Source organism: Beta vulgaris, chromosome 6 (assembly GCF_026745355.1).
Source record: "Beta vulgaris subsp. vulgaris cultivar EL10 chromosome 6, EL10.2, whole genome shotgun sequence".
NCBI lineage: Eukaryota > Viridiplantae > Streptophyta > Magnoliopsida > Caryophyllales > Amaranthaceae > Beta > Beta vulgaris.
In genome coordinates, this window is record NC_079207.1 from 63,070,067 (window position 1) to 63,085,979 (window position 15,913).

At 33.3% G+C, this 15,913-nt stretch overlaps 1 protein-coding gene across 2 annotated transcripts; it reads right to left on the bottom strand.

The window, feature by feature from the left end:
* Positions 1 to 1,894: 1,894 nt before the first annotated feature.
* LOC104908392 (homeobox protein knotted-1-like 6) lies at positions 1,895 to 15,711 on the bottom strand. 2 transcript variants are annotated; one of them, XM_010697511.4, is made up of 6 exons: positions 14,829 to 15,707; positions 14,617 to 14,742; positions 14,341 to 14,479; positions 9,676 to 9,726; positions 2,692 to 2,930; positions 1,895 to 2,321 (listed from the first exon to the last, which is right to left on the bottom strand). In XM_010697511.4, the coding sequence occupies exons 1-6, from the start codon at positions 15,126 to 15,128 to the stop codon at positions 2,163 to 2,165; spliced, it is 1,014 nt and encodes a 337-aa protein (XP_010695813.2). In that variant the 5' UTR covers positions 15,129 to 15,707; the 3' UTR covers positions 1,895 to 2,162. The 2 variants fall into 2 exon arrangements, with proteins under 2 accessions (XP_010695813.2, XP_010695814.2); XM_010697512.4 differs by lacking the exon at positions 9,676 to 9,726 and having other exon boundaries at positions 14,829 to 15,711.
* Between the last annotated feature and the right edge of the window lie 202 nt (positions 15,712 to 15,913).

Consider the following 15,913-nt stretch of genomic DNA (forward strand, 5'->3'; position numbering starts at 1 on the left):
CCTCGGCATCATCATTGTATTTTAACAACAAACTCAACTTTTGCGGTCCGTTTGGTAGTTGGTCATAAATGGTGGTAATGGGAATGAATTCGTGTGTAAATTTGTGAAAAATATCATTGTCCATTCCCATGGTAATGCTAATTTATCCTAAAGTGTCCACTTTCCTTCTTGAATTTTCATTCCCATCCAATACCACCTTGTAGGGTGGTAATGAAAATTGCTTCCCCTTGGGGACAAAAACACAAGTTTAGGGGTGAGATAGCTTGCTCATGGAGAAAAAATGTCTCTTCATGGAGATTTTAAAGGTGCTTCCCTAATAAAATTACACTTAAAATTCATTCCCATTACCGCAATTTATTAACAACTACCAAACTGGCCGTTGGAGTATTCCAACTTCCAACTTCACATGCTTCATCCTTTTCATTTTCATAACAAGTGAAACACTTAGGTTTCGTTTGGTAGGGTGTAAAATATTTTCTATGAAAATGAGTTTTCCTTTTATTTTTCGTTGTTTGGTTTGATAAGGGGTGTAAAACAAGATTTCCATCAAAAAAGCTTTAGGTAAAAATCATTTTTCTTTCAAAAAGAACGGAAAATACATTTTCTTCCTCCTAGCAACCTTTTACAATTCTCTTATCTTCTCTTCCCCTTCCATTTTTCTCTTTTCCATAACTTTTTTTACAATGAACCAAACAAAGGAAAATTAGCTTTGCATTTGAATTTTCTATTGTAAAATGTTTTACATGAAAAATCATTTTACATTGAAAATGTTATACATCGAACCAAACGGAGCCTTATTATTTTATAACGTTTCAAAATAAGTAAAACATAACTTAAATGGAAAAAAAAAAGTGACAAAATGATAGGAGTACCCATCACAAACTTGTGTGTTTTGTTTTTCTCTCTCCTCCTTTTGATAATGTAAACTAGTTATTAGGCCCGGGCTATGCCCCGGGTAAGAAAAATTTACATTTATTAATATTGTACTTTGATATGATAACACTAAATACAATTTGGTCTAGTGGTTAAAACTTTAGAACATGAACCATGAGGTCATGGGATCAAAACCTATACTATGCAATTTTTAATTTTTTTTATTGTACATGGATTACATAAACTAAAATTTCCTAGGGAGAGCGCCACGAGATGATGCTTATGACTTTTTAGCTTTTGAAAGTGATGTTTATTAGATGTTGTTCCCAGTTCATATGTTTCACTTATTATAAACCGGAGAAAGTATAGAATAAATAGGTACTAGTCGAGTAGAACTCAACCTTAACTTGATCTATTTACTAAAATTTTTCTAACTCAACCTATCTACTAAACGTGTCAATAATTTATTCGACTTTTACCTTATATCTACAAATATTATCTCAAGTAAATAAAATGGTTTTAGTAAATACAACAAAAATAAAAATGAAAACATTTATCCTCTTTGTATGTTGAAAAATAAACTACACATGTTTAGAATTTCTTAAAATATGTATGGCCTATCTATAAAACATTTATGTTTTTGGACCAAATTTTCAATCTATTAATGAATAATGATTTTTTCAAATATGTACCAATCTTCAAAACTTTTTTTCAGAAAAAAAATGTGTACACTCTAATACATCCTTGGTTGGGTTTTCAGGAAGTCTGGGAGCTTCAACACCCTTGGGCCAGTGTTAAGGTACAATACTACAATCCATCTGATATCTTGGTCCTTGGACCCACTTTCATACATATATTAAAACCCTTTGTAGTAGTGGACTACTGAGAACCAAAGGCCCTCTACCCTGGCCCAATTCTTTTCAGCGTTTGATAATATATGGGCCGTTTACTTGATCATGAAGAAGGAAGGAAAGAAAATTGTTAAGCAGGTAATAAATCAAATTATCAGCAACACAGTAGATTGAGCAGGAATAACAACTGGATCTTATGAAATTAGCCATTTCATTTATGCAGATACATTAGTAGTACATCGTTTGCATCGAGTAGAATGCAAATGGTGGAAGGAGCATGTTTTCCCTTCCTTTCATCCGATGAGCCTAAAGAGTGTTTTTCATATTGCTAGATTGCCATTAGCTTAGCATATACATAGATAAGCAGCCAGAATAAATATGATTCTTGTGTGTTGTGAAGGGTTGAGTTTGTAGATGTCTCATTTCTTTCGCTTATCCTTAGTCATCTGTGAAATATTGTCCTGAGAAATTCTCCATGAGCGCGTATTGCATGTTCTCAGATGGTTTCCAATGACGCTTTCGCTGGTTTATGAACCAATTGTTGATCTGCCTTTGATCAAGACCTGTCATTTCAGCTAGCGCAATTTTATCAGCTTCCTGCACAGCAATAGCTGGATGTTGAGAAATGATACTCACATACGTCCATGCTAGCTCAAAGATAAGGCAACAAACAAGCAAAACTGCTAAGAACTAGATTCCGTTCTGATGAGCCCTTCAACTTGCGGTAGTGAAAAACAAGAATTAGTTACTAAGTTCAGATTGTCATACGATTCGAAATTACATCTCATGGGAAAACAACAAATAATAAAGTTGCCCACTTAAGTTTTCTTGCAACAAAATGGAAACCACTAGAGCATTCACCAGTCAAAATGCAAAACACACAACTAGGCTTAGCAGTTAAGATTAAGGGTTATACAAGCATAATAAATCAAATATTAGGGGATGAGGGACAACATATGGTACTTACTGTAGGATATGGCCATTTATAGTGAGCATTCCACCACTCAAAAAGCATTTGCCTAGCTTCCCTTGGTAGCTTCCCTTTCTTCTTTTTCTTGGAAAACTCAAGCTTGAGGCTGCTTATATGACTCCCAAATCTACGTAGCAGCTGATCCTTGAGATCCCGTTCTTCATCCTTCGGTTGCAGATCCTGCACATCTATCTCTCCTCCACTATAGTCCTCATCGGATGACACGACACCTTCATCTGACAAATAGATATTTTAAGTAGTGGGGAGAAAAGTATGCATCTTAGCCCTCACTCCTCTTAAGAAATTATAGTAAATTGGAACTTTGGAAGAGAAATCCAAAATGAGTCTACACAGAATGTCCTTTGAAGCAAACAATAACAAGCTTTTGATAGAACGATATTAGCATGATGATAAAAAAAAATGAATTTATAAACATCTATTAATGAAGTAAAAGTACTAATTAGTTACGAAGGGATGTTTAAAAGATAAAGGTCAAGGGAAAACTACCAAAATTACATATAGTTGATTATATTTTAGCACAAGAACACAGTAACAGATCTTTTCTGGTAATTCTCTATAATGTAAGGGCCTGTAATAAATTCACCTCTATCATATTATTTCAAACTTGACGTTCATGTCTGCATATGAATATAACCTGCTACAAGCTAACTTTCTCTCATTTGCAAGAAATTGAAATAACCCTTTGAGAAATTTCAAAGAGTTTACAAGAAGATTACAAACTTTCCAAATGGGTTAAGTCATACTGAATTAACTAGAATGACTATCTTCCACATATTTTTTATAGAAAAGAGGAGCAAACTAACATTAACTAATAACAAGGTTTGTTACATCCTTGGTTGGCCTGAGGACCTATCCAACCGAATCCGAAGTAAAGATCAAACAACTAAGTTTTTCAGCAACACAATGGGGCATATCATTGTTAAAAAATGACAACTTTTAGCGAAACCGCAATAGTTATTGAATGTTACCCTACAAAGATCTAACACCAATCCACCATGTCCATATAGTATCTCAATCAACAATTTGCTGGCAATTTTTCTTCTACCACATAGTACTAATAATTTTACACGCATATCAACTTTTTATAGATCTAGTATTCTAGTCATTGTATACACTACCTCCGTTTCTTAATAAGTGCAACATTTTCCTTATTTGGAATAGTCACAATAAGTGCAACCAAGCTCAAAATGGTAAAGAAAGTTCAGTATTATTATAAACATGCTACCAAAAAGCAAGAGAAGACCACGACTTTTTATTTCATCACTTGAATTACTCTACTTCATTGTGGTCCCAACTTGAAATCGGGACAATGAGGTTGGGAGGTGAAAGCTCCAACCATTGGGCTACCACGTGATTATCTTCTAGTCATAGTATATGTTAAAATATAAAGTCTATTGAGTGATGAAAGGAGTATTACACGTTGAGACACCACATTTATTGTAGAAAAAAAGAGGGCCAAAGCAAAGGATGCATGGCAAATACTAGAAAATGAAGGAAAATGTAAGAAAGGTACTCCAACTCCATTACGTAAGAAAGAGATAGAGAGAGGTGGTGGAAGACAGGGAGAGGTGAAAAGGTCATAGTCCAGTCCTTTCCCAAATCAGAATGGACAAGACGGCACACTCAAGACTGCCAAAAAAGATTAAACTACATACGCACATACTACTACCAACAGTAGTACAGTACATACTCATACTACTACAACGGAAAAAAAGAAAATATATTTTTCAGAAAGACAAGGGCAGTCAAATCCCCGTAAGGCACGCTGATGAATTGTCAGAGTAAGTGACCTCTATACATAGCCCTATTCTCAAAGCCTGGGGTGGGCCTGGGGTCCCACAATTATGAGAAACTTTTTTTTTTTTTTTTTTTGCTATTTCTGGAATTGAGGATGGAAATTTAGACCCTTTTCTTCGTTAAATTGAACTGTGCTGAATTGAACTGAATTAAAATCGTGAGAGAAAAACTATTAAACTTAAATTAACTGAACTGAAATTAACTAACTTGAGCAAAAAATAAGTTTAAAAGAACAGAGCCTTAGAGATACTCCCTAGAGGCGAATATGAACGGTGAGAAATTATCCACTAACAACAATATACTTCCTTCGTTTCATTTTAATCTACAAAATTATACTCCCTCTGTTTCAAATTATAAGGCATTTTAGCTAAAAAAATTTGTTTCAAAATATAAAGCATTGTACATTACCAATGTAAAACTAAATGTAACTTTATACTATCAAGATAAGATTATAGGTTATTTTCTATTATTAATACAATATTTAATGTCAATTCTTATTACCTATGCATATACAATTAAAACTAACTAAATTCTTAATATGTGTAAAAGTGGTTTACATGCCTTATAATTTGAAACAGAGGAAGTACTTTTCACGCAAGCCAATACAAAACTTTAAAGACATATATCTTTATTTTGTATTTGTAAAAATTATAAAAAGTACATATTAATAAAATACATGTTATGATGAATTTAACAAGATCTCACATGACTATATTTTTATCCGCGTATAAATCATAAATGATAGTCAAAGTAAAATTTGTGAATAGTGTAAAAATATCAAAATATAACCATTAAAATGAAACGGAAGAAATAACACATAAAATGATAAAATACAGATACGAGGATAAATATTCTATCATGGAGTAACATAACAAGTTTAAGCAGCTTACACCTTCTCACTCTTGTCATTGTCATCACTATCCTTAATCATATGCCCTAGGGGCTAGGGACGCTATCGAGCTTGTCTTGGCAACCAACCGTTTGAGTCTCTTAGGAGACTCAAACGGGGGTAATTTGGTCATTTTATGCGTTGGAAGATTTCACGCGCGTGTGGCTGACATTTGCTTGGTACCAATGCTAGGTTATAATGGTACCATTCTCCGAAAATATTGATACCTTGGTACCAGTCTTGATAACAATTTGATACCAATGTCAAGTTATAATGGTACCATTGTGTTTTGTTTTGGGTGTTTGAGTATTTTTTGGACTCAAACCGTTGGTTACCAAGCCTTTCTCGGACGCTATCCAACCTCATTTTTTTTCAAGGAAAATATACTAGTTTCAACTTTGAACACGATAAAGTTATAATTTATAAATATTCTTATGTTGGGTTTACAATAAGATTTTTGCGTAATTTGCAAGTAACCACTTTCATCTTTGGATTGATAAGTTGAAAGAAATGTTTATAATGGCATTGGATATAGTAGTACTCCTATAACAATACATATTTCATATAAAATATGATTTGGGCCATATTGTCATGAATGAATTGTAACAAATGGTCCATCAAATTTCAATTTACAACTAATTACAACTTCAAATAAATTTTAGTAAAAAATCTTATCAATACTTGTTCAATTTAAAAGCCTAAAGTTATCAAAACTTTTTCGAATATAATTTCGTCATTGATATGATATTAATAAAATTTAAAATACCAATATTTCCACAATTAAAAATTTCGATATCTAACCAAATACCACGTAATTTTTATTATTATTTATATTAAGAATATACATTTGACCTTAAAGAAGACAAAGGGGCAATAATGAATAATCCAAGCAAGAAGAGGGTACAGTAGATTCACTTGCGTATATTCATTATTAATTGTTACATAAACTGAAAACAAAAATATGAAAACTGAAAAATAGTTTCATAATTATTTCTTACTAGCTTTGAGAATATATAATTAGTTAAAGAATGAGCAATTTCTAGTTTCATAATACTTTCCAAAAATATTCAAGTTCATCATACAACTTACTCTCGTTGCTCCCCAAAGCTCTCCATTTTTACTTTTTTTTTGGAAGAAACCCCAAAGCTCTCCCATATTCATTTCATTATGGGAACAAGTGCTAAGTAAAAAGCTTTGTGATAGAACTTTGCCAAGTAACGTCCTATTCTTTTAGACTTATTTTCAGTTCAATTCTATTAATTTCAGTTCAGTTGAGTTCAATTCAATCTCTCTCAGTCCAAAAGAACCGAGCCTAAATCAGATATTAATATTAAGCAAGTAGCATTTGACGATACTAATTAAGAGATAAAAATAATATAAGAATAACAAAAAGAAGAATGATATCTATACTAATATATCAAAAGACGTTCATAAGCAAGGTAACAATATCACGTGGCGTATTCGCTTAGAGTTTTTATGTCATGTAATCCACACTAAAAAAAATAGAAATGCATTAGGCAAGATTCAGTTCCGTGATCACAACCCTATATACTAAATTACTAATGTCTTAACCACTAAATCAAGTAATACTTGATGTTATTACTTCAAAGTAAAATATTAATAGATAAAAGATATAATTACCCAGAGCGTAACCCAAATCTAAGAACTAGTTGTTATTCTAATTAGTGGTAATTAGGACACACGTAAATGGTAACCTGGTAAGGGCGTTGGGTGACGGAGGAAGTATAACACTTCGAAAATCATAAACTAAAAAACTACAGTAACAGCTATAAAATCATCCTTTGATAATTGATGATTCAAAATATGAAACTTCTTTTTAGGGAAACATAGTACTAAACAAGACAAACACGTACCCTAAGCATTATACTATAATATTCACTAGAAACGGAGTACAACTGAAGCAAACAAAACATTTGGGATATATTTTTTGATAATCTTTATCTACTTACATTTTCTTTAAAATTGGGACAAATGAGGTTATTAAATGAGGACACAGTAGGAGAGAGAAACAGGAGACGACAAGAAGATGAAGTGCAAGAGGATGAGATCAATAGAATAGAAGGTGAGAAAGAGGGGCCATACTTTTGAAACATGAACATTATAACTCCCTCCATTTCTTCACGCTTCTATTACTTTGATCTTTTCTACTTTTAAGCATAACCAACCAAACTCCCATCATAATTATAATTCACGTCGACCTTTTTGATAAAATAACAATTGATCATCAAAGGCTACATGCCCTAATTTTATTTTATTTTAGATGTTTAAAGAGCCACATGGACAAGTGATAAGAATCGATGTCAACATCTCCAAGAACACGGAAGGAACTCTAACCAAATGAGCTATCTCTCACTCTAAACTACGTGTAAGGTGAAGTATTACCCTACCTTACCCAACCCATTAATTTCGAGCTTAGAAAAAAGAGCTACGCAGGAAAACAAATTTGATAAAGAACCAGTAAGAGTAAGAGGGGGACAAAAAGATAGATGAACAGGGAAATACATGAACTAGGGACATACATGCAAAGGAAACAAGTGGGACATACAGAGCCTAACCAATAAGCAAGGTAACCCCAGAAACACGTATGAAGCGTCTTAACTAGAGAAAACTCTGCAAAGCATACATGCAAAATTGACCCATCAACGCCAGAATCAATAAACTCCTTGAATCTTTATCTTCATGCTCAGACAATGACATTCCAACCAATAATAAACCCAAAGGAGAACCCAACACTTAAACCAACTTTGCGAACAATATACTTATATGTCAAGCAAAACTATTAACTATATACTCTATACTATATACAGTCTACAGTAGTATATAAATTCATAAATGCAAATAACTTGAAACACTAAAAAGCTGCTTTTAGTTTTGGACCTTTCTCAGCGTAAACTCCGGGAGTCTCCATGTGAATATACGCCCCCACCCCCAATCCTCCAACTCATTCATTTCTCAACCTTTTTCCTATCAATAATGTCACCTTCCTCTAATCCTCTTCCTCTAATTTTCCTCATCACCTTATAAATATCAAACATTGACCACAATTTTCATCTAGGCTATTTAGGACCTTCTACAAAATATTAAAAAATCATAACAATAAATACGATAAAGAGATCCTTCTTCTGTACCCACAAACAGGTTTTACTTTCCCTGCAACACCCTTGGGAGAGGAATGGAACCTAACCACCCCGAACTTGGTCTCGATCCGGATGTAGCCCGAAGGGCGAACCGGGTGCAAACACCAGAAAAAAAAAAAAAAAAAAAAAAAAAAAAAAAAAACAGGTTTTACTTCATATAACTACTAATAACTTAAAAAAAAGTGCTTCATTTAGTTTAGTTGGTAAAGTTTTACAGGGATAGTCGTCGTTCTCCAACACCAAAAAGGTAATGATCATGGTAAGGTTTAAGCATGTAACAGTAGCGCCACACATACTTGATTTAAGAATGGAATAGAAAGTTGTCATAGCTAGCCTCATACAAAATGTGGTTTAGGCGTTACATATGTATGATTAGACAAAAATTTACTACCATTAAGTCGGACCTAGTGTTTAGTGTTTGTTTAATTTTAGTAAGGAAATATAACACTTGTATGAATTATACTTGATAAAGAAGCTAATAGCAAGCGGATAAGGTTGCATAAAACAACTCATATATATCCTACTAAAACTCCCCAATTTCAGAAAAAAAAGAGAGAATATGATCACACTATAATAATCTAGTCAAACACTAATCCTCTGCAAGAATCATTGTTATAGAATGACCTAGGATAGACCTAAATGCATGTTTCTAAAATAGGTAGATCCACCATTTGTGAACTATTTCTTTGAAAAACTAGTCTGTAAATCCAATAGACCTTAAACTCATAATCAACATCTTCAATTTGTGAATTGAAGTGCACTAGCATTCATTAATAGCTAAAGATAAGGTATTTTTACACCTAGAACAGGTGGAAGATTTGCTCGCTTCCCACGCAACACAACTCAAAACATTGTTAGTTGTAGACTTGTATCTGTCGGCTGTCGCATGTATCTGTGCGATAAACCTTCAACAGTCAAACACGATTAAGGAGCTCATGCATCATGGCCTAATAAGTCTACTAAGTGACTGAAAATCTACCTATTCCCATGCGGTTTAATTTCTAATAAACTATTTTATAAATCAAGTTCGCAGAAACAATCACTTGATGTTAGAAAGTTCAAAAAAGTTGCAAGCATACTACTCTCAAACCCAATCCCATGGCGAAGTGTTAATACCTTCAAGTGAGCCTTGTTCTTGAGAGGAGTCCCTTCTTGTTTCCGAGTCACCTGTCGTACCGAAAGGGAGGGCATGTTAAAGATACTCCAATTCCAGCTTGAATCTCACCGAAATTTCCAATATTGGACAAAAGAATTTATGACAACCAAAAGAAGTGCTACAAAGCATGTTAGCTAATGAAGTCTAGAGCAAATTCTACAAGAAGGCCAGATGACCAAGATTTCTTAGGATCAATAGGATAGGCTGACATTGATGCCAATTTTATGAGGATAAGATCAACACAAAGCTTCCAATATTATTCAAGAAGTATATACTATAATATCGCACAGTCTAAAGAAGGCATCACATAATGAACAAAGAAGATTCCAATTCACTGAGAAATTTACACAAATGCTAAAGAAAGCAATACATATAATCTCAATCAATAGACTTTGGCACAAACCAGACTAACCAAAAACCAAAAGTGAGAAGACATGACAGCTGATGAAGGCACATAAATACAATGAAATAGCTTAGACCTTATAGTTCATTCACTTTGTTGCTCCACCAATTACTAGGTTATTAGCCATGCTTGAAGTTTAAGGTGCACCATGTATTCAACTCCCAACATCATGCTGTCAGCTTTCAAGCTTTAGATATGAAGCAAGCAGATTCCATGGGGAAGGATAATAGAAAGCCAATAACATCAAGCAAGCTAGTGATTCAACAATGGCTTCAAAGAAAATTTCGCCTACTTAACAAATGTTCTGAGTTATTCCAAGCTGGTTTTACAGGTTCAATAACTTAGGAAAACAATTTTAAGAAATAAAAGAAGAATTGCATTAAGCCTCTAATGACATCTTGACAAACTTGGAATAATTGTTGCAAATTAAAACGTAAAATATTTTTTGGTCAAATAGAAGATAGCAAGAATTACTAATTACCTTCTCCTCAAAAAAAAAAAAAAAAAAAAAAAAAAAGAGTTACCACTTACCTAAGTCATAGATGAAAATATAGACAAGAAGAATAGATGCATATCATAAAAATATTAAAGTTTCGACAGTGAAGCTAATGGAGAATATTACAGGTTAATAAATAAATAATCTCTTTAGCCAATGAAGAAAGAAACGCAGAATCACTATGTCTAAAATGGCAAGTACAAGGTAAGCATGTGGTATATGTCAAAACTCATCCAAGTGGGTAGGCGCATGTGTTCAAGAGAATCTTAATCAGATGGGAAATCATTAAGAATTCACTTAAGCACAAGAGTAAGATAAAAACAGACTGCACGGAGCAAATCAACAGAGTAGATTGGAGTGCCAAAAAGTTAGTGTGTACTTCCAACGAAAAATATTAGTTTCCAAACAGAAGTAAAGATCACACTTCATTTTTCCTTTGAGTAGTTTAAGCATTAGAACAAGCATACAATTTTCTATTGTATCAAGCAGTTATCCTTCACAGTTGGAAATCAGCAGGAACTAGCAAAAGGAAGTGATAGCAGCTTTTTTTCCTGACAAAGGATGTTAGTAAAACACATCTTTGTACTTTCATTAATCATAATCCACTTTTAAAAGTCAAGTAATCATCTACAAGATGTGCTTAACAACATATGCCACCAGTATTTGGTCTGCCTAATCATCATTCAGCTTTAATTAATTTAAATTAAACAGCAAGATCATAAACATAGCATGACAAGAGATCTTAAAATACAATAAAGGACCCGAGAAGAGACATTTTTCTAGTCATTGAAGAGAAACAGTATGCCATTGAGCCATTACACATCTTTTACAAAGTGCTAACAGTCCATGCAAGCACGTTACCAGAATAGCTAATATGCGAATCTTTGTCTAAGATAACGAATGTTAGTTTTCTTATTCTCCAATAAATGGTGAATTAGTGGAAACACTACAACCTAAGTAACATTTCTCCTAAAAGAATCACCCACAATCTGATCAGTCTCTTTTTATTCCTTATGATGACAAGAAGATAATCCTTGAGACTAAAAGCCTGTATAAGCAGTTAAAGCAATCCAAAGTAGGCATTTCCCAATTTCCAATTCAACCTCTTATTGGTTGCAATAAAGAACTCCCAACCCCCATTGGAACTTGAAGTTCTTTAAAAGTTACAAGACAATGAGGCATGGCATTATCACAGCAACAATGAGATTCAATTAAAGATAAGGACATATATTCACTTGCCTGCATTCAGATGGTCAAGTGGATGTCCAAATTATTTAAATGACATTATACCATAAGCTTTTGTTATGATAGGAAGCATTATTTTCACCCTATTTTAAAAGAATAGTTCCACATCCTCCCACCAAAACCAATCCAGACCCCCTTATTTTCTTTTAGAATAAATGTCAGCAAAACAAAAGCTATATTAGAAGATCTACATATTAAAAATATCAAAAACTTAAACACTAAAAAGCAAGTATTTCTGACAAACCATACATTGTAATGGCAACAACTATTGAACTACAAGTAAAGCAACTTGCACATATCATTCGATCTTAGAGATGAACTTCAGCAAAATGAAAATGTGACATATTGAAGCCAAATAAGAAATTAAAATGACTTACTATCCGCGAAAAGGTTTTGACAAGTATGAACCTATACACTGAGGTTTAAAAAAATAGAAGATCACTGTACTATATGCAATTTGATATCAGCTAGCACAAAATTTTAGAAATACTCCACATCCTTGGATGTGTTATATAGCAAGTAACAATTAGAACAGGAACAGAAGCACGATCAAATAATTCAAATAACCTTGCATTAAATCTTCCTAAAGCTATTATTCACATAGTAACATGACTGTCATAAGATGCCATAATCTGATTATATATTTCCTAATAATTGATAACATTTCCATTGTCGCTTCCCATATGTTAGAAAGAAAAGAGTGATCAGAACATGTTTTATAAATCTACCTTGGGGAAGAAAAAAAAAGCACATGTGTTTTAACAACCATTTTAAAGTACGGATTGTGATTCTATGTCTCATCTTATGCCTCATCATCTCTAGTCATACCACATCATCTGCATATGTTGATAAACTTAGATGGCTGATTTAAGTTGATAACATCTATGTTGCTCAAACACGGATTGAGTGTCTACTCGGATATGGGTTTCCAAGTTTCCGACTCGGCTATTTTGTAAAAAAAAGACAAGTTATTAGTTTAAAATAAAATATCCAAGTGAAGTGTTGTGTCGGACAGGACAGGACACCCGGTTTTTTAGGTAGAAGAAGGTGTCATAGTAACATAGGATAACATGCCAAAACGGAGAGACATGAGACCCAAGATGAGACGTAAATCTAGTCATATGATCCCAACCCCGAAAAAACAAAACAAAAAAAATAGAGATGTTTAGGATTGACATAAAACTGATATAAAAAAAAGAGACATCGTTATTTGAGCCCCATAAGTATTGCCATTTTTAATGTGTTACAGACTGCCAGATGAATTATTTTTGCCTTACAGACTTTGGAGAAAGAACCGGGAGGAAGTAAGAAAGAAAGCAAGTGATGGAAGAACAAATTATAAATGAAATACTCCTGTAAGAATTGGACCTACATTTGTTAAACCTTTTACAGACTTCCACACGACTACAGTTTTTTTAGGGAATGACAAAAACTAGCTGATTTCAGTAGAACTACTAAAAGAAGTCTAAGACTGTAAAAGTATGTCTAAAAGAAATTCTAATATACTGCCATCAACTGTTTTCATCACTGAACTTAATCTGATATGTCAAATTCAGAATCTCTCAACCATGCAATTCTCAATCGATCCAGTGCTCATTATTTCTCTCTCCCTCTCCCTCTCCCTCTCCCTCATCTGACACAAACTCAAGAAATTCAGGTAAAAGAAAAAAAAAAGACAAAAACCATAACCAAAAGGAAAAAGATATAAAATAAAGGTGAAAGGAGTACGAGTTAACGTCGAATTACTCCCTCTGTCCCCAAATAGACTTTCCCGTTCTTCCTTTTTTAACATTAAACTACGGAATTATGACCATAAACTATCATCATTATACATATAAAACAAAGCCACGTGTGATCTTATACCTTCGACTTAATGTGTTAATCCAAAATATCAACTTTTTATTTCTTACTACTTTTTGGTAATACATAATTAAAGACATAAACTAACGGTCAAATGTATGTTTAAAGACCGTGAAAAAATCAAATGGGAAGTCTATCAAGAGACGAAAGATGGGGATAAATTCATCGATTTTTAGCTCAAAATATAGTGTACGTGTTGCATATTCTAGTGAATTTAATTCATGAGATAGTCAATTGAGCTGCTAACAAAAGCAGCAAATTAGGTACTATCTGAATCCATAATACAACTAATTCTTGGTTAAGCTCGTTTGATCCATAATGATCATAGCATGTACAAGTAGCAGAGATGGTTTATGTTAACCCCTTGGACTAAAAGTGAGCAACAAATAATGAAAAATGATTATTAAAACTCCCCTTACTTGCATCTAGCTAGGGTTATTATACTATATGGTTTAAAAGATAGGATTATAACTTACTATATACACCAGTCATCTGGGTTTGTTTAGTTTGATTTATGGAGTAAAATCATAGTGTTGAGATGCATGATTAAACGAATTTGTGTGCACCAACAAAGCTGAATGATGAAACAATAGAGTATAATAATTGGAAAGAAAAACTGACCAGCTGAGGCGGTCTTTACAAAGGCTCCTTTGCAGAGATTCCGGAGCTGCGTCTCGATTTTGTTCAAGAAGTTGGTTGCTTCGTCAAAGGGTCTTGAAAGATCTGATTTATACTTGTCCAATATCTCACAGTAAGTTTCCTGGATATATATAGTTAAATATATACATACTTGTATGTTATTATTTCCAAATAAAGTCAAAACCCACATATATATACTCCTATTAAGTACAAAGATAAGAGAATGAATAGTAAAAGATTAAGGAGGGGGACCATAACCATGAATTCATCAAGTTCAGGATCTGTTCCTAAATACGTCCTTAGGCTTCCAAAATCTCGTCTATACATGTCATTTTCTTGCTTGATTTCTTCAAGTATATTTGCTATCTCAGGCGGCGCTCCAACCTATCATCATACCCACCCTAATTCTCAATTTCACAATTCTTCTATAATTGAATACAAACAACAACGACAAAAAAAAAAAAGTAGACCTTATGACAATCTATGTAAGCTTGAAGAAGGCGAGGATAGTGAGGATGCGAAGCGATCTTAGCTTTAATGGAGGTAGAAGTGTTATCATCTGGTGGCATATCAGGAGTTATAGAAGCAGACTCAGAAATACAAGTAGCGGAGATGAGTTCATCGGAACCAAATCGGACAGCAGCTGTGTTACCAGAATTCATGATCAAAGAATGATAATCAGACGGAAGGATCAGATTATCCGGCGACATCAACGCCTTATCGGAATAATCACCACTCGTCGGATGAAGCCCGTACAACTCATCCATCATATTACGGTATTACACACCTTCTAATTACCAATTTATGATATACTAGCATACAAGATTATACAAATACTCACAATATTTAGTCACAAATAGTAGAACTTATAGGAGAGAGAAAATTGGAAGTGATGAGGTTAGGTTTTTTTTTTTAAGTTTTTGGGGAAGAGAGAGAATTTAGTTAGAATTGGAGTGGCAAAAGGAGTTATAGAGAGAGATTGTGATGTTGGGAAGTGTGAATTCTAGTGATTACTACTACTACAAGTTCTACAACTTACAACTATCAACTATGTTAATGTATGGCACTGATATTCACTCATCATACTACTATAGAAGGTAATAAGGTTATGGAGTAGAAATCTTCATGTGCTCCTTGTTTTATTTTCTTCTTTTTCTCTCTTTTCTCTTTTCTTTTTTGTTTTTGTTTTTGTTTTTTGTTTGGGTGAATGGTGGTTTTTTTTTTGGTTATCTTTCTAACTTGGACTGTAGTTCTTTCTCTCCATTTAATAAGCTAAGATGCTTCTTTTACTTTTACTGAGATATTAAGAATGAAATATACTTCCATAGATCTCATGCAACAGATTACCCAATATCATATGCTCAATCTTTTTTGTCAAAGGGATAGGATTCAACTCTCTCATTCTTTATTTTTTTATATATTTGTTTCAATTTTATTACTAGTAAGTTAAATTGATTTTTACTTAATTACAGTCCATTCATGTTAATAGGCCTAGTTTACCATTCTTTTGAACACTAGGTCAGTCAATTAATTCAATTTTGTAGCTTAATCTTCT

Coding starts and splice junctions, on each gene's coding strand:
- LOC104908392 (XM_010697511.4), bottom strand. CDS start 15,128: ATGATGGATGAGTTGTACGGGCTTCATCCGACGAGTGGTGATTATTCC. Junction 14,480..14,616: donor CTGAACTTGATGAATTCATG/GTTATGGTCCCC, acceptor ATATATATCCAG/GAAACTTACTGTGAGATATT. Junction 2,931..9,675: donor AGAACAAGGCTCACTTGAAG/GTATTAACACTT, acceptor TCTATTTGTCAG/ATGAAGGTGTCGTGTCATCC.